This window comes from Zalophus californianus, chromosome 16 (genome assembly GCF_009762305.2).
Source record: "Zalophus californianus isolate mZalCal1 chromosome 16, mZalCal1.pri.v2, whole genome shotgun sequence".
Lineage (NCBI taxonomy): Eukaryota > Metazoa > Chordata > Mammalia > Carnivora > Otariidae > Zalophus > Zalophus californianus.
The window spans coordinates 36,111,255-36,134,427 of record NC_045610.1 but is presented as its reverse complement, the minus strand read 5'-3'; the positions used below and the strand labels follow the sequence as shown (position 1 = coordinate 36,134,427).

General features: G+C 44.2%; 1 protein-coding gene across 2 annotated transcripts in view; it reads left to right on the top strand.

The window, feature by feature from the left end:
• Positions 1-18,057, top strand: part of KAT7 (lysine acetyltransferase 7) — a 31,977-nt gene extending 13,920 nt beyond the window's left edge. The window contains exons 6-15 of one of the 2 annotated variants that reach the window (XM_027568032.1): positions 506-595; positions 2,004-2,102; positions 5,604-5,714; positions 7,782-7,973; positions 10,406-10,495; positions 10,714-10,854; positions 11,926-12,019; positions 14,267-14,413; positions 15,251-15,357; positions 16,398-18,057. In XM_027568032.1, coding sequence (XP_027423833.1) covers positions 506-595; positions 2,004-2,102; positions 5,604-5,714; positions 7,782-7,973; positions 10,406-10,495; positions 10,714-10,854; positions 11,926-12,019; positions 14,267-14,413; positions 15,251-15,357; positions 16,398-16,499 — 1,173 coding nt within the window. In that variant the 3' untranslated portion in view covers positions 16,500-18,057. The remainder of the gene's footprint in view (positions 1-505; positions 596-2,003; positions 2,103-5,603; positions 5,715-7,781; positions 7,974-10,405; positions 10,496-10,713; positions 10,855-11,925; positions 12,020-14,266; positions 14,414-15,250; positions 15,358-16,397) is intronic. The other variant, XM_027568033.1, reaches the window with a different exon arrangement.
• Positions 18,058-23,173: the final 5,116 nt, after the last annotated feature.

Here is a 23,173-nt window from a genome sequence, read left to right as displayed (position 1 = left end):
GTTTTGGTGTGAAGCGGAACAGGAGGTTGGATATGAGCCCTCACTTCCAGAAGGTGAAGCGGAAACTGTTGGAGAGCTGATGTGATTTGTCTTAAGATTACATAACTGCAGAGTTCAGTTCCCCCGCAGACTTGACCCCCAGCTATCCAAGTTTTCTTTTGCACCTCTTCACCCTGTTCTTGTACTTCCTCGTGGTTTCTTGTTTCTTACCCATTGTGCATTGCGAAGGGTCCAGGCTCAGAGTCATCAGACTTCATTAAAATCTTCGCCTTACCACCACGGACCTGTGATGATTTCGCTTCTTTGATTCTCAGTTAATGGCTGAGAAAGCAGACCGTGAAGCCTGCCTTACCTGTTCTTTTAGAGATTTGTGATAATAAACGTGAAGATCCTTTGAAAGTAAAAGCGCAACATAAATTCAAGGGATTACCATTGTATTCTTATGCTTTTAAGTAAACTTAGTCTTAGAAGCAGGAGGATTTATTGACGTTGTTGATGGTTGCAGGTGAGAGCACAGAGCCGGGATAAGCAGATAGAAGAGAGGATGCTGTCCCACAGGCAAGATGACAACAACAGGCATGCAACCAGGCACCAGGTACGGGCCTTGTTCAAGCTCCGGCCGCTCACAGTCTGAGAGCCAAGTCTTGGATCTCCTCTGCCCGGGAGTGGGCGTTAGGTCTCTCTATATCTCTTGTTCCCCGTGGTATTTCTAAGTAACGTGTCTTAACTCGTCTTCACTTGTACATTCAGAAGCATATTTGCTTTCCAGACAGTAAAATTTCATGAAACAAGCACTTCTGCCTCATAAATGAAGGAATCATGTTGTTTATGAAAATAACAGTTATCACACATAATCCTGATTATTTCAGAGATTACACTTGCTGCTCCATGTCCTCATGTCGCAACTCCATTTTAACCCTTTGTTACTTTCAGACCCCCTCACTGTGCTGGCATGTTTCTAGGGTCACCAGTGACTTGTGCTTGTTAGCATTTGACACTTGTGGATGGTGTCATTTTTCTTCTACTTCTCTCTTGCCTTGGATTCCAAGATGCTGCTTTGCCCTAATCTTTCTGCTTCTCTGAATATTCCTGCTTATTGATGACGCTCAATTCCTTGTTCCTCCATGAATGCCTTTGGTCTTTGCTCTTGCTGTTTTTCTGGCTAACTCTGTGCCAAGAGATTGTGTTTATCCTTCAAGGCCTTGAACACTTCTCAGCTGTTGTAGGAATTCTTCCCAGACCTCCTACCATTGAGGAATTTCTTCCTTAGGTATTCTGCTGTAGTGTTCTCAGAATGCTGGTTTAGCTCTTGTCACATATTATATATATGCAGCTCATCATACAGATGTCTGTTTTTGTGGTTAGATTATAGGTGGGTAGCAGAGGAAGCCTGGTGAGGAGGAAAAAGTTTGGGTTTGGAGCCAAACAGATCTGGATTTGAATACTGTGTTCTGTGATGCTAGCTGTGTGGTCTTAGGCAGGCCCCTAAACTTTATTTCCTTGTTAATAACAAGGAGTGAATAATACCTACCTGGTAGGGTAGTCCGCTAACAAAATACCCATTCCCGGTGCTTGGCAGGTAATAAGCATGCCATAAAAGGTAGCTGCTCTTGTTTTCATTGTCTACCTGGGGTTCTAGTCTTACTCAGTTTAAAAGTTTTATTCATTCTTGTATCAGTGCTTGGAAAACAGTAAACATTCAAGAAATGCTTATTGAATTGAAATACCTTTATTTTATTCCTGTTGCTTTGGTGGAGACATCCCTTCTTAATTTATGTTCTGTTTGATCCCATATTAACTGACAGTAACTTAGTGGTCTGGGAACCCAGTTTGGAATTTTAAACTCACCATAGTACTCTCAGGATGTGGCTGTCACACATCTGGCATGTTTTTCTTCCCTGCCCAGGTTGTGTTTTGTTTTGTGTTGTTACTTTCATTTTGAAACTGAATGACATCATGCATTTTCTAGCTAGCTTCTCAGTGTCCCTCTTCTTACCTTTTAGGCACCAACAGAGAGGCAGCTGCGGTATAAGGAAAAGGTGGCTGAACTCAGGAAGAAAAGGAATTCTGGGCTGAGCAAAGAGCAGAAAGAGAAGTATATGGTGAGAAAAAGTTAAATAATTAACACGAATTCTTGCGATCGCGTTTGATTGCTTTTGGTTTCTAAGCCCTGCTTTTCAGATTTGCCATTTGGTATTCTCAAGTAGAAGGGCCCTTCTCTGGCCCTTAGAGTTTGCCGTAATCCCCCCCAAACTGGGTTGTTAAGAGTGGAAACCAGGAGGCTTCGAAAAACAAAATACAGTTAGAATTTAGATGAAAAAAAAATTCAATCCTGTAGTTGTTTGTAAACCTCATTTTAGTTGTAAAGGGTTAAATTTAGCCACTCTAGCAAATATCAGGATGTTGGAGATGTCTGTATAAGGGAAAGTATTCGAACTAAGTGGTGGTCTGTGTATTTTAATGGGAAAACAAAATTCCTGAATGATAAAAAGTATTGATTGGGTGATGTAGTCTATAAGAAGATTTTTTGGGTAGTATTTTAACTTTTTTTCTACTTTGAAAAATAATGCACATTTGTTATTGTTTTTTTTCAAGATTTTATTTATTAGAGAGCATGAGTTAGGGATGTGGGAGAGGGAGAAGCACCCCCTTCCATCCCCACCACTGAGCAGGGAGCCCAACGATGCTGGGCCCTATCCCAGGACCGGAGCCAAAGTCAGATGCTTAACTGACTAAGCCACCCAGGTGCCCCAAAAGTAATGCACATTTGTAGGAGGAAATACAGAACACATAAGAGTATACAGAAATAAACATCAATCCTACTACCTAAAAAGTAGCCATGTTAGCATTTGGCGATATTTTTTCTTAGCATTTTACATAATGCCTTATTTATGTAATTTGGATTTTACTGTAAGTACAGCTTTGGATTCTGTGTTTTCACTTAAATAACGTGAACTGTAATTTCCTCATTTCATAAAAAATTCTTCAAAAAATTTTTTTGCATGAAACTTAAGATTTATTGTAAACACAATTTATAAATATATGTAACTGATATTTATAAATGTGTTAAATGCTTCCTATTGAAAATACTAAAAATATTAGAGAGGAAAAATTCCAGTAAAAATCACCCTCTGAGATAGGAACCCCCTCCCCCCGGTGCGTGTTTTGCTATGTGATCTCTCGGTCTTTTTCTTTTTCTTTTTTTTTTAATATTTTATTTATTTATTTGATAGCGGGAGACACAGCGAGAGAGGGAACACAAGCAGGGGGAGTGGGGAGGGAGAACAGGCTTCCCGGTGAGCAGGGAGCCTGATGTGGGGTTCGATCCCAGGACCCTGGGATCATGACCTGAGCCAAAGGCAGACGCTTAACGACTGAGCCACCCAGGCGCCCTCTCAGTCTTTTTCTGATGTGTATTTTTATTTTTTCATGGAGTTGAATATTGGCTTATTTAGGCATTAGGTTATTTAATGTATGGCTTGTGGATACTTAGCACAGCTTCATTAAGGCAAAAATATGCCAAACCATGTATTTTACGTTTTTGGTCATTCTCACTGCCTTGAAAATGGTAATCTTTTTTTTTTTTTAATTTTTTTATTTGAAAGATTTTATTTATTGATTTGACGAGAGAGAGAGCAGGAACACAAGCGGGGGAGTGGGAGACGGAGAAACAGGCTTCCCGCGGAGCAGGGAGCCCGATGTGGGGATCGATCCCAGGACCTTGGGATCATGAGCTGGGATCCTCACCTGAGCCGAAGGCAGATGCTTAACGACTGAGCCACCCAGGTGCCCCTGAAAATGATAATCTTATGAATGAGATGGATATAGGCCAGCAGGAACCGGTGGTGGGCGAATTTGTAGCTGAACGCCTACACCAGACTGGGGTTTGTAGAGGGGAGGGTTCTAGTAGTGGGCTGTCAGGTGCAAAGTTGTATGCTTCCCTCTGCCTTGTTCATTGTTTTTATCTATAAACTGGGTAGACATGGAATGAATAACATGATAATAGCATTTATTGACGGGCACCTGGGTGGCTCAGTTGGTTAAGCGACTGCCTTCGGCTCAGGTCATGATCCCTGGAGTCCCGGGATCGAGTCCCGCATCGGACTCCCTGCTCAGCGGGGAGTCTGCTTCTCCCTCTGACCTTCCCCCCTCTCATGTGCTCTCTCTCTCTCTCATTCTCTGTCTCAAATAAATAAATAAAATCTTTAAAAAAAAATAGCATTTATTGGGTGCTTATGTGCTTAGGCACTAGGCATGGTTATGTTGTCCCCATCATCTTTATGACAACTCTTTGTGATGGATGGTATATTACCTGTTTCATAGATAAGAAAACAGAGGTTTTGAGAAGTAATTTGCCCAGAAATCATATGGGGGTAGAAAGAATGTCTGAAGTAAAAGCTCCTGAAATTTAGTTTACAAACATCTGCTTTCCAAAATTTGAGCTAGGTTATTTGGATCCAACCTTCCTGTTAAAAATGCTGGATAGGATATTTTTTTCTTAAGCTTAAAAAAATGTTTATGAAACTAGAAGAAATAACTTAATATTTAGAATCTGAATCTTAGATGACCAGAGTCCAAATGCAAAAGGTACCGGTCAGATGGGCCCAGAGGAACCTGAAGAAATTGTAATAGGGGTCAAGGTATTGGTGAATAGTTTTTTCATATGCTAATATGTGAATTCTATAATGTTCTCCCTGGGATGAGCCATCCACTCCACTTAACCATTATCTTCTATTCTCTGGGTGGGAGGTGGAGTCTAGGACGGAGTGGGAAGGGCTAGAATCAGAGGTTTAAAAAGGGAAGTTTCCCTTGTGGCCTTTCTTTCCGGTGCCAGGATACTTGTCATGACTGCCATGGTGAGATTTAATACTTATTGAGAACTGGCTTATTTTTATGCTTCTGATTTTCTATGAGTATTGTGTCTTTCTTCTTGCTTAATACTTAGTACAGTGGTTTTTAAAGGGGCCAGCCTGTGTTTCCCATGCACTGGGGCTGGAGATCTCAGGCGACACTTTCAGGCCTTGGGCGGACAGTGTCTTGGGCGCAGCAACTGCAGGGATAGGATTTAGCAAGGACCACTTGGTGCAGATACCCCTTCTTTGTTGCGGCTTTTCCTTTCAGTCTAAAAATCTCAGACTCTAAGTCTCATAGATTTTGTGCTTTTTGTTTTGCTTTGCTTTGAAATATGGGAGTATCCACCAAGGTTCCTTCCAGGTCTCAAGATTCTAGGAATTTGTAGTGCCTTTGGGTTTGTTATATTTTATTTATTTGTATTGTCATGCACATTTTCAGATGAAGAAATGGAGGCATAGAATTCTGACCCTCGAGGTGCTCATTTAGAGAGAGAAGAATGAAACTCCCTTTTGAAAGTGTAGGAGCCTTTTCTTTCCAGATTCACTAGGGTGGATAATGGTTGTTTTTGGCATTAACCTGGTAATAGTGTGTCTTATGCTCAGTCCCCAGTGCCTAGTATAATGCTGGCATATAGTAGGCACTAAATAAATAGCTTCTAGTTGTGCTTGGCCCTCTGGTTGGCATTGACTGAAATGAAATAGATTAAGTTCTTAGAAGCAGAAAGAATCACGCTCTGGTTATTTTCCTAGGAACATAGACAGACCTATGGGAACACTCGGGAACCTCTCTTGGAAAACCTGACCAGCGAGTATGACTTGGATCTTTTCCGAAGAGCACAAGCCCGGGCTTCAGAGGATTTGGTGAGTATTAAAACCTTCAAGTTTGTGGAGCACTTGTGAAGGGCTTGTACAACTGCCGAGAAAAGTGATCAGCAATCAGTTGATGAGAAATAAATGTCCTTTGGTCCTTTGCTACATGAGTCTCTTTCCCCTCCCCCAGCTGTCCTTTTCAGGATGATCCTCCTTCCCATTCATATTTAAAATTAATTTCCCCTCCTCCCTTCCTTTTCCCTGACCGTTTTCCCCTCTTCACCTCACCTCCCAGAAGGACCTGTTTGGTGGGAGTGTTGAGGCCGGTTTAGACAATAGGTGCCCCTTGGTCTTACTTGGGCAATTTGCAATTCTGAGAGCCTCTAGATTGGTGGCTAAGCCTCTCTTCTTGTTCTCATAACCCCCCCACTCCCAGGAACTAGCCTTTACCAGGGTTCCTCAGCCCTCCAGTCTAGCTCTAAAAAGAGAACAGTGAAGAAGAGTAATGGAAAAGGCTGTGGTTAGTTGTTTTATAAAGGAAATTAATATTTGACCCAGCTACATTTTATCTATGAAGCTGGTTTTCTGTTATGGTTTTTACTTACAGTTAGTTTCACTTAGTTTTCATACCCTAGGCAGAATTTTCAGCAAGGTTGCTTTAAAAAAATTGTGGTACCTCTGATTTAACAGATTAAATGTGTTGAGGGAAACTTAGCTTGTAGAGTGAACATCGTCTTTACCCTTTTTTTTAATTATATCAACTACTTCATTCACAAATCTTCAAATATACTTGTTGGAAACTTGGAGGAGGCGGGGTTTGGTAGCTGCTTTCTCCTGCTCTGGAGCAGAGCATTTCCTATCACAACTCTCCACCTGGTTAGGCTTAAAAATTCCTGTAGGGCGCCTGGGTGGCTCAGTTGTGTTAAGCTACTGCCTTCGGCTCGGGTCATGATCCCGGGATTCCGGAATCGAGTCCTGCATCGGGCTCCCTGCTTGATGGGGAGTCTGCTTCTCCCTCTGACCCCACCCCCTCTTGTGCTCTCTCTCTCTCAAATAAATAAATAAAATCTTAAAAAAAAAAAAATTTCTTCCTATAGTCAGCTCCTAGCCACTGAGTAGAGATTGATATCCAAAAATACTTTCTACCTTATCTGGAGTTTAGATTACAGTATTAAAGCACTGTCCATGTTTCAAAAATATTTTTTCAGGGACCTACATTGAGAGGATGACCCCGTATACCTGTGGATTTATGTCACACAGATCCATACAGTTTTAGAAGTAGTAAAGCACATTCTAGATAATCTTTTCTGTTTGGTTTTAGAATGTTTTGTAAGGGTGGGGCATTTGTATTTGTGATTGCCTTTATAAAACAGTTTGGTGGGGCGCCTGGGTGGCTCAGTCGTTAAGCGTCTGCCTTCAGCTCAGGTCATGATCCTGGGGTCCTGGGATCAAGCCTGCATCGGGCTCCCTGCTCCGTGGGAAGCCTGCTTCTGCCTCTTCCCACTCCCCCTGCTTGGGTTCCCTCTCTCACTGTGTCTCTCTCTGTCAAATGAATAAATAAAATCTTTAAAAAAAAAAAAAGTTTGGTGTAGGCTGATTAAAAACAAAATTTTTTTTTTTAAAGATTTTATTTATTTATTTGAGAGAGAGAGAATGAGAGATAGAGAGCACGAGAGGGAAGAGGGTCAGGGAGAAGCAGACTCCCTGCTGAGCAGGGAGCCCGATGCGGGACTCGATCCCGGGACTCCAGGATCATGACCTGAGCCGAAGGCAGTCGCTTAACCAACTGAGCCACCCAGGCGCCCAAAAACAAAATTTTAGCAAGGACTTTTTCTGAGGTTCTAGAGACGAGGCCCACCCACAGCATGGTAGGGAGCAGAGAAAAGCCACAGTCTGTTGAGACCTGTGTTTCCAGGCAGTGTAGATCGTGAGTTTTCTAGAACCCATCCTGACTAAAAGGTAGCCGTCTTTAGTGCAAGTTTCTCATGAGTTAGAAGGCAATTCTATTTTTTCTCCTAGCCTAGCATGATGGCATGCAAACAAGCATACTAGAGGCTTTTTAAAAACAAAGATGATTGATTGTAATCCTCTGACTTTCTGATTTCTTCTCTACAATAGGAGAAGTTAAGGCTGCAAGGCCAAATTACAGAGGGGAGCAACATGATTAAAACAATTGCTTTTGGTCGTTATGAGCTTGATACTTGGTACCATTCTCCCTATCCCGAAGAATATGCACGCCTGGGACGTCTCTACATGTGCGAATTCTGTTTAAAGTACATGAAGAGCCAAACCATACTCCGCCGACACATGGTAAGCAGTCTAGGGTTCTCTGATCATGATGGTGATGAGCCAGAGGAGCTCTAGATGTTGACCTCTACCTGGATGATCTCCGTCTCTAAGCCTCCCTCTCTCAGTGGTCCATAGTAAAGGCAGAAAGGCATTGGAAATGGAAAGACAAATTTCAGGGTGGGGAGGAATCAGCCTGTGGCCTGGCTGGTGCCATGTGGCACCCAAAGCAGCTGATGTCCCATAACCACATCCTGTCACACACATTGACTTGTCTTTTTTCTTGCTGCCTGCTCTTTACCATTTCTCCTTGGGATATCAGTTACCTCTGCCCACAGTTTTTATGTGTCCCAAACTAGATAAAAACAAGTAGACTAAATTAGATTGACTTCATTAGGGCAAGGACGATGTGACTCACTTTGTATCCTTAGCAACCAGCGTGGGCAGGAAGTGCCCAGTAAATGTTGAATGAGCGCGTATTTAAAGGAGACAAATTATGAAATTAACCAAATGGGTGCTTTGGTGCGTTCTCCCAAGTTTAGTGCTTTCTGGTTCCTGAACATTGTCCTTGCTATTCAAATAGGAAGAAAGATGTGACACTCATTTTATTCATAAATATGCTCACTAGGTATTTTGTAGCTTTAAGTCATTTTTCATTTCCTAGCTGAAGAATGAAAAATCTTGTCTTAAATAAGGGAATTTCTGGGAGCAGGGATGGGGAAGAGAGGAAGGAGCTTTTTCGGCAGGACACCTTCCTTTTCCTATTTCTGTCGTCCCAGCATAATTTGGCTCTAAGACCTTTTAGGGTGTCCCTCCTTCCATCCCCTTCCCCCTTTATTTACCAGGTTTTCTGTGTGCTGAACACCTACGTCCCAGGCTTTCCCAGAGTTCCTGTCCTTCTACTCTTGTCCCCAGTTGGGTTGGGGGATAACTGCATTTTGTGTTCTCATCTCTGGGACACATACTCTGTAGTGTTGCGGCCCAGAACCTCCCCTGTGAATTCAGCCCGCCAGACTCCTGCACACTTGACTTGACTCGAGGGGAGAGGGACTGAGGGATGAAGGACTGGTCAGGCCACTAGGCTACAGGGGTGAGGGTAGCAGAGGACTGGTCTCCGTGGTTGTAGACCATGGAGATAAACCAAAATCCGGTTTTCCTGTGTGAAAGTAAGGCTGGTATTTTTACTGATGTGAACTGCTTACCGTTTAGGTTTTACTTCTTTCTTTTTGTTTCTGGTTATTTCGTGGCATTAACCAATAAAATAGCCCAAAAGGGCAAGACATAGTAGTAGGCGGGGAAAACAAAGGGTTTGAATAAATCTGAGGGTCAAGTAAACATTTTGAATATTTGAGGATCTGCATTACGGGAGGTACAAAAATTGATTTTCAGGAATTAAAAACCTGTGTTTTCGTCTACACCTATTCTGATTCCCATTGCTTCATGAATAAACGCTGAAATGGGCCACCTTTGGCCATTCGGCCAACAGCTTGGCTTGTTTCTAAACAATTGTTGTATTAGTTGGGTTATTGTTGGAAAGAGCCAGCATGAATAAATGGGTGGATATAGGAATTAGCCTAGGGGTGCAGCTTTCTTGAAGCAATTCCAGTTAGTATTTGGATTTACATGTGACAATTGGGGCGTGATTCTTGAGTTGACCAGAAGTCACAGTAAAACTTGGTAGAAAATGTTCCATAAACATCTGCTTCCTAAATGATACTATTTAATGTATTTACATAAAACCTTGTAAGAATTCACATATTTACAGCAATGGCTGACTGGCTGCATTAAATCCTTTAGCAATTGAGGGTGAGGAAAGGGGTACTTTGTGCCTCCTTGTGGCCAGGTGCCCACCTACCCCTGCAGTTTCTTGCTGCTGAACCAGGCTGCCTTGCCTTTTTTTTTAAGCCACAGAAGGACTTGCTCATCTTCCTTATATAACAAAGGGAACACTTTGGTAGGGGTTAGTCTTTATTGTCATGGGCCTGTTTTCTAATCTGAAGAAAAGATTAGTGGTTATGTGGTAACAAAGTTTACTGGTAAAGGTGAACATCAAGTATTCCTTCTTTTCCTTAGCAACTCTAAGCTGCTGGAAATAAGCTGCTTAAGAATTTCCTGTTGGCACAGGGCGTTTTAGAATCGAGGGTATTTTTTATTTATCTGGCTTTTACATAGTAGATGATTTTAATCTCCTGGGTTGAAACAGGGCCAGAGTATGATCTAGAAAACTTGTCCTAAACTGTTATAAAAATACCATAAACACATTACTATGATTTTAGAAGCCGTTAATTGTTTTACTAAAAAAAACAAAAAAACAACTTTTGCCGTACATTCTCAAGTGTGTCCAGCTGTCTGTCATCTCCACTAACTAAATTTGACCTGTGATTCATTTTTCCTTTTGAGCAGCAGTCTTGTTGGGGAAGGTTTGTTTCCCTGATATAAATTCCATTCTCTTGCAGGCTAAATGTGTGTGGAAACACCCACCTGGCGATGAGATCTATCGTAAAGGCTCCATCTCCGTGTTTGAAGTGGATGGCAAGAAAAACAAGGTGAGAAGGAGATGTGGTGGTGGAGGGTGTATATTCACAGGTCTTGGAAGCAATTTACCCTGTCTCCATCTCCCCTCGTAAAGAAGATAGGACTCTGCTGTTGACCAAAGCACACTTGCTGCCTCATCAACAATGATGATATGATCTTTAATTTTAGGCCTTTATCTGATAAATTTAGGAATCACTGGCCCATGCATGAATTCTGTCTCTGCTTCCAGATCTACTGCCAAAATCTGTGCCTGTTGGCCAAGCTTTTTCTGGACCATAAGACGTTATATTATGATGTGGAACCCTTCCTGTTTTATGTTATGACAGAAGCGGACAACACCGGCTGTCACCTGATTGGATATTTTTCCAAGGTCAGCAGGATCTGGAGATTAAGAAGCTACCTGCCCCAGCAGGGTGATTGATGTTGGCATTTGGGGACCTAGATCCCTGACAGGAAGAGGCAGTACCCTGGGCAATGACAGTCCTTCCCTTAAGGGTTGGGGAGGAGGGTTGCAGAAATCCATGTATCAGAGATTGTTTAATGAAAGTATGTAATTCTTTATTAAAAGCTTCTGGTTTATTCATTTCTGGACTTGTGGGTTAGAGCTACCTATTAATTACTGGCCAAGGCCCTACCTGCTAACCCCGAAGCCCACATTTTGTAGTCAAGCCAATGCTCCTAGCTTTGCCCTCTGTTATTAGCCTAAAACCAGGAATATATTCCTTTCGCCTGTTTTTCTAGCTAGGCTCATTCTCTGATAAGGCCACTGTGCCTTTGAAGGCTGAAGGCCAGGTTTTGCTTCTGACTTTTTATTAGGAACTTTATTGAAATCTCATTCACATGCCACACACTTGACTCATTTAAAGCGCATGGCTCGGCGGTTTTGTACCATCAGAGTAGTGCAGCAATCACGTAGGCCCTCCGCTCCATTCTTCTTACCCCGGCAAGCACCCCCAAAGCAGCACCGCCCGTTTCCCCTCCACCACTGTCAGCCCCATCTCTATAAGTGTGCCTGTCTTGAGCATTTTGTATAAAGGGAACCATACAGTATGTGATCTGATTATTGACTCCCTTCCAGACTGGGGGCTTACTGTTGGGGATCCCTGTTTTCCAGTAGGCAGCCCCCTTTTGAAAAATTACATTTACAGAGGGTTGCCCTGACCGACTCAGCAGTCAAACCTTGCCCTGCTCTGTGACTAGAAGGAACTCAGTCAGCCCCCTTAAAATGAGACTGGTCTCCGAGCTAGGGAGAGCCTGGCATGGCTGGCTTCGGCCATCGTAGGAAACAGTGTGCATGGGAACAGCTGTGAGCGTGACAGCCACTCCCCGGGACTGCTTAACCAGACAGTTTGCCAGCAGCCTTCTTTTGTGTTGGGACTGCTGACACCTTGGGTTCCAAACCCTCCTGACATGCTTTCATCTGTTTTGCTCTTGACTTCAGGAAAAGAATTCATTCCTCAACTACAACGTGTCGTGTATCCTCACCATGCCTCAGTACATGAGACAGGGCTATGGCAAGATGCTCATCGATTTCAGTAAGTGGGACTGCTCCAGCCTGGGCTTCTCGAGCTGCAGGGGCGACAGGAACGGTTGGGTCTCTAGTTCCTGGCGTGCAGCAGGTGAACGGCTACGTGGACAGAATCTGAATGTCCTTGGTCAGCCAGGTTGTTACCTGGAATCTTCCATGAATACAGGACTCAGTTGCTACCTGATAGTGGGGGAAATAGAGGATAGGAAAGAAAGCTCATGAGGATTATCCCCATTTGAGACTTAGGAACAGCACATACATGCATAAGGCTTCAAATCTATTCCTGGATTAGGGATTGCAGTTTTGTAAGGACTTTTCTAGCGGCAATTCCTGTGCCTGATAGAGGCTCTGGGCCTCTGTAGTAGTGTATTCTGTATTTGGGAATTTGCCGCCTCGAGTTTATTTGTAATCCCCGAATCAGTACTCTTGGCACTTCTGCAGTCCGTTGTGGACATGCACACAGCAGCAAGAAGGAAGTCACCGCATTTTCTCTGCTCTGGTCAAACAAGCAGGTGCCTTGTTTCAGCTCTCAGTGTAAACACATGTTTTTTTACAGGTGTTAGTGCCATGCTTTTCATATTTTTGTGCATTTTGTTGCTGATTTTATTATTTTTAAGGATTTTATTTGAGAGAGACAGAGCATGAGCGGGGCAGGCGGGGGGGGAGCGGGAGGTGGCAGAGGGAGAAGAAGTAGGCTCCCCACTGAGCAGGGAGCTTGACACTAGCCTGGATCCCACTGGGCTGAAGGCAGACAACTGACTGAGCCATCCAGTCACCCTTGTTGCTGATTTTATTTTTATTTTTTTTTTTTCTTTCAAATAATTTTTATTGTTATGTTAATCACCATACATTACATCATTAGTCTTTGATGTTTGTTGCTGATTTTAAACGGCCCCTAGGTGTAGTGCCGAAATGGCATCTACAAAGGCTGTGTCTCTGTCTTACAGAGAAAATACCCGTATTTGACAGGCTTCATTTAGGCATAGGTGATTGTGCTGTTGTCTGGGAGTAATGTGCTAATGAGTCAACAGTGTATATTTAAAAAGGTATTCTTGAACAGAAACACATAGAACAAGGTGACCATCATGATGGGTTGATGAAAATATGACCAGAGGCTTATAGAAACCTAACCCTGTTTCCCCTAGGAGCAGTGGTTCAGTGTTTGCTAACTTAGTGCTTGCCGTGACTTTGTAGAATGTAACTCCTGTAAATGATGAGAATCAACTGTATTTTGTTCAGTGTTCATTGTCCTACGAGATTTTAGTCAGAATTACGATTCTTAGAGTTAGCCTTCTAGCCCATCACTTCCCAGCTATGGGAAGTGATGAAATCAGGAAGTGGCAAAATCCATGGAGGAGGGGGCCCTATATCTTGGAACCGGTGACACCTATTTTAGAAACTTGATTTTATGTAGATTTCTAAACATACATACAAGTGTAGAATAGTTGGATAATAAAAGACCTTGTAATGTATGATTAGTATTTCATGGCCAATCTTGTTTTACCTCCATTCTCAACCTCAATTACTTTCACATCTCTAGAAGATAAGCTGTATTTCACATTAAAAAAAACCAAACCTCCCCAAATTCCTTTAACCCTAAGTTATAGTATTCAAATTTCCCTGATTTTGTGATTTTTGTTCCTTTTAAAGAAAACACACATGTAATTTTACATGTTCCACATAGAATTGATACATTGTGATTGATCGATGTGGCTTGTAAATCACTTTTAATCTGAAAGTTCCCACTCCCATCTCTTTCCTGTATTTCTTTCCTATTTATTTGTTGAAAGCACATTAGTTTTCCACTAGCGTTTTGCGGAAATTGGATTTTGTGGACTGCATCCCCATAATACTCAACATTAGTCGTTCAGATGTTAGAACCAGAGGCTTCAGGAGATTCAATGCTGAGATAATCTATTCTTAAAATCGAAAAATCTCAAAAAATATAAAAAGTGACATAATGAAATGGCTTCCCATCTCTGTTCCCAGCACACACCTACAGATTACCACTGATTAAAGTTTCTATCTTGTGAAACCTTCCAGAGTTTTCCTAATGTCTAGTACAGCTAAATGCAAACACCCCATTCTTCCCCTTTGGCTTACCCCAAGGCAGCATGCTGCACAGCAGCCGCCCCACATTGAATGTCTGACCCCTAGTTGGTACTGTGAAGCAGCCTGTCCTCAGGCCTTCCTTGTTGACACAGTGGTGTTTGTGATTAGGATAAAATAGTGCCTGCATTTTGTTCCTCGGTAGGTTACTTACTTTCCAAAGTGGAAGAAAAAGTCGGCTCCCCGGAACGTCCCCTCTCCGACTTGGGGCTCATAAGCTATCGCAGTTACTGGAAAGAAGTACTTCTCCGTTACCTGCATAATTTCCAAGGCAAAGAGATTTCTATCAAAGGTTGGTTTTTGGCTCTTTAGGATAGTTGGTACCCAAGATGTTAATGCCGCTGAACATTCCAGCTTTTCTACTTGGCCCTGCTATGCTGGGTAACCTGCAAAGAGAATACCCCTTCCGTGCTTCATCTGAATATGAGAACAGAAGGCCCACTGGATGCGGGCCACTGAAGAGACCCTCCGGAAAGTGCCTAAGGATTCCAGAGCGTTTGGCCCTTTGGGAATGGCTATATGATTTTGGTTTTACAAACCTGGAGTGGTTAACACTTTAATTCTATTTTTTTTTTAAGATTTTATTTATTTATTTGACAGACAGCGACAGAGGGAACACAAGCAGGGGGAGTGGGAGAGGGAGAAGCAGGCTTCCCACTGAGCAGAGAGCCCGATGTGGGGCTCGATCCCAGGACTCTGGGATCATGACCTGAGCCAAAGGCAGATGCTTAACGACTGAGCCACCCAGGTGTCCCTAACACTTTAATTCTTAACGAAAGTCAAAAAGGAAGAAAAACGTGAATATTTTTTTCCAAGTCTTTTGGCAAACATAGGGGCTGATAAGACATGCCTGTATATTTATGTAAGGGTAGAAGAATTAGTCAGGTCTGTCTTTGACCTTGATTTCTATACAGGTCAGAGTGATTTCTTGCTGTAGTATTTCCCTTTTGTAGTTATTAGGACTGGTCAAATAAATGCTTTGTAAGCTTTCTCTGAACAGGTTGGGTTAAGTATCAGATTTCAACCATCTGGATTTCCTCTAAGCAAGGTGGGGGGCTTGGCTTGGTGGGGGTCGGTGAAGGTGGGGGTCTGCACTTTGACCCGGTTCTCAGTAGCGCTTCTATTTCAGAAATTAGCCAGGAGACAGCTGTGAATCCAGTGGACATTGTCAGCACTCTGCAAGCCCTTCAGATGCTCAAGTACTGGAAAGGAAAACACCTAGTTTTAAAGAGACAGGTAAAGTTTTTGAAGTTTTTGTCAGCTGCTGGCTTAGTGCTAAATGTCTCTTGAGGCTTAGCAGAGCAAAATGGGGCCTTAATACCCGAAAAGCCGCCTTCTCTCCTTAAGGGGGTTTGCCTACATGTACCTTTTTTTTTTTTTTAAAGCATGCAACGATGCCTGTTAGGCTTACTTCTTATCTTGTCCTTATCTGAAGCTTTTAGTAAGCTCCTGTCTCAAATTTGGATGACACAAACAAAGGAGCTCAGTTAAGCAGCTTTGTGTCACACAGCACTTCTGATGATTTTCTTAGATTGGAGCAGATTGCTCATCTGAGGGAAATCCTCATAAACTCTAGGACTTGTGCACTTGTTTTCTTTTTTAAAGATATTTAAAAATATCTTTGTGGAAGTGCACTTTAAAAAAAAAAAAGATATTTATATATATATCTGAGCATGGTGACTGATGCTGGGTTTGAGATCACCTGAGATCACCACCTGAGCCAAAACCAAGAGTCGGATACCCAACCTACCAAGCTTCCCCGGTGCCCCTCATGCAAGTGCTTTTAAATTCTTTAAACAAATGGCATCTCAACTCATGCCCGCTTTTTTTTTTTTAAATGATTTTTTTTTTTTTTTAAGATTTTATTTATTTATTGAACTGACAGAGAGAGAGAGACAGCGTGAGAGGGAACACAAGCAGGGGGAGTGGGAGAGGGAGAAGCAGGCTTCTGGCTGAGCAGGGAGCCTGATGCGGGGCTCGATCCCCAGCACCCTGGGATCATGACCTGAGCCGAAGGCAGTTGCTTAACCAACTGAGCCGCCCAGGCGCCCCTCATGCCCACTTTTAATTTGTTTTAGTTGACTCACGTGTAAGGGAAGGTGAATATTGAATAATGATGTTAGTTCTTCCTGAGGACAGTTGGAAATGGTTTCTCTAGGAAAACGTTTTCTAGATCAAAAGATAGTCTTTTATATCTTTGTATTATTCCATTAGTATATTAATAAAGACGTTTTCATTGAATGTGTAGAGTCATTTTTCCTATTGTTCTCCCGCAGGACCTGATTGACGAGTGGATAGCCAAAGAGGCCAAAAGATCCAATTCCAATAAAACCATGGATCCAAGCTGTTTAAAATGGACCCCTCCCAAGGGCACTTAAAGTGACCTGTTACTCTGAGCCAGCGAACCCCAGCAGTAGGAATCCGTACCCTAGGGATCTGTCTGTCATTTCTGTTGCTCTTGTGATTGGCAAGTACAGTATCCTTTGGGAAGGCCATCCCCCTCAGGACTGTCCTGGCTCCGACCCTCGTGTTCACTGCAGACGCTGGTTCTGAGGAACTGTTGTTTCGGCCTCAGTGAGGTTGCCCGGATGGGATCTCTGTTAGACTTGGGAGCAGATCCCTCGTAGCACTGACCCAAGGTGTTCTGTTTGGTACTGTACCTGTCCAGTCACTGGTTCTCCTCATGGCCTCTAGCCCCATGAGGTTGTGTTGTGTCTTCTAAACTTTGTACTAGTGCTTCTTGCTGCCCGGTCACCAGACTTCCAAACCATGGTTTGCCACCACCAGGACCTTTCCAGTTACTCCTTACATGTGTTTTTTTTGGAAGAGCAGGGAAGAGGTAACATTTCTGACTCTGTACTGGGAGGGGTCCATTCCCTTTGGATTTTATTTCACTTCAAGTTTTTCCGCCATTTTTATTGAAAGACCGGTTTTTGATCAGTGTCAAGCTGACGAGAGACCAGTAGTTTTTAAGACTCGTCTTGGTAACCGCACATAATTTATCTGAATGAAATGGAGAGGAGAATTGACAGGTGGTGATTCTGTACTTTGATTTGAGTTCACCAGTGGGCAGCGTGTTGGTGGAAGGAAACGAGTCCTTTTTGCCTCACCAGAAAGTGCCCAGCCCTAAATGTTTTCCTCCCTTGTGACCCCCTGCCCCTTTTTACATTTGCGGGGGCCGGTGTCCGGCTCTCCCTTTCATGCTGCATGCTCACAGTTCATAAGACTGCAGAACCCTCTTCCCCGTCGCTCTGATCTGGCACGCCTGTCCTTCTGCCTCAGTTGCATTGATTTTTGCCTGAACCTCCTCAGAGAAGTAGGAAATGATTGCACATCTCCTCTCAGCCCATGACTCAGCAAGGCAGAGTGCCGCCCCCACCCACCCCCTCCCAGTGTTTGCTCCCACAGTGCCTCACCCTCCCTTCTGGGACTGAAGTGCTCCTGCCCTTCCAAGAACTCCCATTTCCTTTTTGGGATTTGACACCTTCCCCCCCTCCCCCCTCTTCTCTGCTCTCCTGTGTTTGGTTTCAAGCAAAGGAAGAGCCACTCCCTCTAATTTCTCTCCAGCCCATTATAACCCGCTATCTTGGGGCAGCTTTGGATGTAGGACATGTGCTCCCCTTCCCGACTTGGTCTCCAACACTGCTGTCTTCGAGTGGAGCCCTCCCCACGGTCCCAACTCTGGTCATTTGTGCCTTTCTCTTGTCCTCTCTGTACACTACTTATACTCACTGTGGGTTGGGGGGAGCCCCTTTTCAGCATGTCAGTGGCAGCCCCCCACCAGTTTCAGTGTCACTGTTAATGTTTATCCAAAAGCAACTTCACTGGGGGTTTTCTTAAGGGGTAAAGGTCTTTTACCGAAGCTAACCCTTCCCCACATGTGGTAGAATGTGCTGTTCTATATCTACTCCTCAATAAAGCATGTTCTCTGCTCAAGCCTGTTTCACTCAGGGGCTCTTCTTTAAGTCTGCAAAGGGTGCAGCCGACCTGCCGCTAATAGTGAGCACAGTTGGCGTTTATTTTCCCCAGCAGTGAGGGCACTGTTGAGGGATGTGGTTTGTGGCTGTGGGATTTTTTTTTTTTTCTCTGATGCAGGCTATCTATAGAGGGAGTGATTACTCTGAACTTGTCTAATTTGTGGGAAGAATTCTCTGCCTCACTTAGTTGCCGCTAATGGGTATGCATAGTAATGACAAGTCAATATTACTCCTTTTTTTTTTTTAAAGCTGTATGCCCAACGTGGGACCCTAACTCAACCCCAAGATCAAGAGTTGCATGCTTCTCCAACTGAGCCAGCCTTGCGCTTCAGTGTTATTCATTCTTAAGGTCATTTTCCTGTGATTTCAAGGGCAAGGGCACCGGCAGGAAGTTGGGATAAATGGGGTACAATGGATACTTGGGGTGGGGTGGGGACAGGTTTATCCCTCCTCGTCTCCCAAGTTCATTTGCCAATAGAGAACATTGTCCCCCCGCCCCCCAGTCATGGATTCTCCCAGCTTGAGAGGATTTCTGAAAGCTGCGTTGTCCTGTAGCATTTATCCAGCGCCTGCAAACGGGCCGGCACTTCCTTGGATGCTGGAAGTTGTATTTGCTGGATGCTGGAAGTTGTATTTGCTGGGGTGGTTTTGCTCACCATGGTAGGGTTGAGAACCTATCCTGGTGGATAAACTCGGGGTTTTCCTTTGTAAGGTTAGAGTCTTGTGTGCCACTTACTGGGGTGGAGACTGGGTTGGAGAGAAGCTTGAGGTTACAGAAATACCCTTTTTATACTGTTAGAATGATGTATGCCCAAATCTCCCCATTGTAGATAATTTGTAACAAAGGGAAATTCTGCTCCCTCACATTTTGAAAATATAGGGGTAGGTAATAATGAACCATGCGGGTAGATGCTGAGGGGTCAGGGCACTTGAAGTTTTGTGCACCGTCAGGCCCCCAAGACTCCTGATTGCCACCCAACTTTCCTTACCAAAAAATAAAAAGAAGATTTCTCTAGTTTAAATCCCTCACAGGTATGGAAACACAGAATTTACTTCCTTAGCAACTTTGTGTAAAAGTGTCTCCTCTGACTCTACCTGCATGAGAGCAGCTCCGCTGTTGGGCTCCTTCCTTAGCAGAGCAAGTCCAGAACTGTTCTGGATCCAGCTCCCGAAATCCTTTAAGAGGAATCGCCTACTCTATCTGGAGGATGAAGGGAGCCCTGACATGCTGGTTGCTTCCTATATGCTTGGCACTGCTGGGTGCCTTCCTCCTGCCTCCTCTGACCCCCACGTCAGCCCCGGTGCAGGAGACATTCACACTGGTTTGGCAGAAGGAGACCGGGAGCCTAAGGTGACAGCAATGAGGGCAGAGAACTCATTTTGGTCTGTCCAACTTGAGAACTTCCACCCTCCCCTCTACCATTTGCTTTCTCTACTTTTTTAGTTCTGTAATGATTAATCATCCTTTCCTTTTTAGTTAGGTTGCCGGGCTTCAGCCACAGGCCCCCATGCTTCTAGTGGCTTCCATTACAAGAAAAATAATGAAACTGGTGGAAGCTTTCAGATGAAAGAAGGGATTTTAATTGATTCTATAAGTAGCATTTGGGGACCAGAGACCCAGGAAGCAGCAACTGTTCCCCATTCTGACACTGCTGCTGATTTAGGAATAAGCTGTTCAGTAAGCACTGTCCCTTGACTGGTTTCCCTCCTCACCACACCTCTGTAAGGTGGGTATTCTCTGCCTCTTTCTCATTGGAAAGTTGGGGGCTTAGAGGTCTTGCCTCTGGGTTATGGAGCCCCAGCCCTGATATTCTCATTCCAAACCCATTCCTAAAAGCTGTCAGGAGGCCTCTGATGCTGTGTCTGTTCCCATTTCTCACAAGGAGGAGTAGTGAGTCAAGTGATTGGTAACAATATGGTTTACCCTTTACGGAGCAAGAGGACACTTAGCTTTATTTCGTCCCTGCAGTTCTGGGCAGATTGCCTGCCTCGGCTTAAGAATGACCTCGAATGGAGTTGATGTGAAGGCAGTTGGTTCAGGTCGAGGTTGGGGCTACATGTGAAAGGCCAGTAGAAAAGACCACAGCTTGCTTTCAGTACACATTCCTTCTGGAATACGGAATGGAATGGAACGCAACGCATCTTAAAGGTATATTAGTAACTTCAAGTGTAATTCTAAACCTGCCTGCCTTTGTCTGAAGAGCAATTGCTAAGCCAAATGGCATTCCAGAAGCAGGGTTTGTGTGAGCCGTGCCAGGATCAAGCAGTGTAGCTCTCAGCAGTGATCCTTTCTACCTTTTATCTCTTCTGACCTTTTGAGAAGAATCCTAGAATTGGATCTTCTTGAACGCACATGATGCAAATATGCACACATTTGTCTACAGTTCAGGAAATTGGACCTTTGAAGTCCATTACTAGACTGGGCTCAAATAAGAAACCTTGGTTTGGGGCACCTGGGTGACTGTTGATTAAGTGGCTGCCTTTGACTCAGGTCATGATCCCAGAGTCCCATGATCGGGCCCTGCACGGGGCTCCCTGCTTGTGGCCCTGCCCCCCCCAAACTCTCAAGTGAATATATAAAATCTTTAAGAGAAGGAAAGAAAGAAACCTTGGTTTGAAACAAATTCTCCCTGAGCAGGTATGAACCCTGCCATCACTCACCCCAAGGCCCTAAACTGGCTTGAGTGTGCAGGCTCAAATAACAGGTCGCACTGAGTGAAGCAGAGTGACCACCAAGGGAGCAAGCCTGGCTCGCTGTGGCGCTCTGTTTCCTCCATGGCCTCACAAGTGCAGGTATATACGAAATGTGGCCCAGCGTTCTGCATGTTACTAGAATAAAGTGAAAACTCCTTTGCTAAATATGTGCTGTGTGCTAGGAATTCTAAAAACTACCTTTTGTTCTTCACTGGGATCCTGGAATGCTAGTACTACACCCACGGGTTTTTGCCCCAGAACTTTCTGCTACAGACTTTTATGACCTCGTCTTCCAGACTGTTTCCTGATGCTGGGGGTAGTATAATTGCCCACTTCCTTTGTGGCGTCTTCCAACAAAATGCCAATGCATGTCACCAAGAAGGAAACAAAGGACTGCCCGGTGGTGACAAATGTCCCAGATGCTCATTCGTCTCTTCTGTCTTGTGCAATCTCTGTCCATGCGGGTCATGCTGCCACCACTTGGGGGCTGGGGGGTTTGTTTATTTGTGCACAGGAGTGGAGAAAAAAAAAAAACAAACCTGCCTGTTGCGCAACATCAGCTCTGTGGCTCCTCCCAGATGTTCTCCGTGAGCTATAAACACCTTTATCCTTGACAAGTACGGTTCTTTCCAAGAAGCTACTCTTTCTTAACTGGGTGCTCGTTTCTGGGAACAGCTCACCGTTTATTTATTCCAAAGTCGTTAGAAACCTACACTCTTGTCTCACACACACACAAACCTGGCGTGGCAGATCATCTCCAGAGCTGACCACCAGCAATTTCTGCCATTTCTGGGTATGTGTTCCTCCAATAAGAGATTTTTCCTTCTTGAGTGTGGGCTGGACTTTTCACTTGTTTTGACTAATCAAACGTTGCAGAAGTAATATTCTGGCAGCTTCCACTTCGACTGTTGGAAACCAGGAGAAATGTTTCCAGACCAGAAGCTTGAGCTACTGTGAATGGTGAGGGCCGCGTAAGAGAGACCACGCAGGGAAGGACCAAGAAGCCGCAGCCTCTAGCACCCAAATGCCAGCCCTCTCCGGGCTGAGTGCAGCCTCAGTGGTGACCCCTGCTGGCGCCGCGGGAAGCCAAAGAAATGCCGCTGAGTCCTGCCAGCCTCAGGAATTGTGCGAAAGACTGCTGTAAGCCATTCATTGTTTTGGCATGATTCGATACACAGCAGTGGGTAAATGCAGGAAGAGAACTTCTGAAATGAAAACTGGAATTTGGTTTGACCTCAGAGGTTCCATCAGCGGATTGCTTGTGATTGGGAACCAGATGTGCCTGGCGAGGGCCACCGCCCTGTGTAACTCCAGGGGGCGCTATTCCTATTCCCTACAATGGCACCCTCGGAGCCTGGGAGCCAGTTCAAGCCCTGTTTGGCCATTCAGCTTGTCTCGCTGTCAGTCAAATTGCTCCTGAAGTCCCTGCCTGGTCTGGGAATCTTAGCTGCCTCCTTACAGAAGTGGATCAGGAAAAGGGAAGAATATCCTGCTCTTAAGACCTGGCTTGTCACTTCCCTGCTCATCCATGGGGTTTGGATTAAGGTCACAGATCCTGGCTTTCAAGTCTGTCCATAAACTGACTCAGCCTACGTAGCTTTCATCATTCCCCGACACCTAGTCTCAAAGTGCAACTGGATTAGCCTCTATCCCCTTTCCTGTTTTTACTGGGAAATCCACCACTTCAACAGCAGCCCCCCCCCCCCCCCCCCATGTATTGCATTGAACACAATAGTAGGGGTAAAAAGGAGACTGTAGTCACAAACTTGGGAGACAGTTAAAAAGTATCAGTATGTTTCTTGACATCAGAGCTTCTCAAAACCTCCTCCCTCTGGGGGTTTTCCTAGAGGGAAGATACAGTAACATTTCCTAAAATGATCTCTGGAAGGAGCCTCCTGAGAGACTGGTACACTGGAGGCATATATTTTGGGTTTCTTTCTTACCAATTGAAATGGCCCAGCTAAAAAGGAATTCCTTGTGAAGTCTTAATTCTGCCCGGGACTTGCCTGTATGATTATGGCGTAGACCAAGTAAGGTAGGGAGGGGATGGGTGTTTGGAGTGAAGGCACCTTGGCTCAAATCCTGGCTTTGCCATTTCCTGTGTAACTTCGAGCACATGGCTTATCCTCATCTGCAGAGTGAGGACAGTAATTGTGAAGGGAAATTTGTCTTGCACGATGCCTGATTTGTACACCAATACTCATTTGTACAAAAAAGATGCGGACCTTGCATTCTGGAGGAGACCACTATTAATACATAGGATTTCTAATTGTGATCAGTGCCATGAAGGCAAAAGGACAAGATGTGTGAGCAGAGCTAGAAGGAGCCCTGTCTGAGAAAGGGCCTTTATCCTGGGGCCTGAACAATGAGGAATTAGTCCA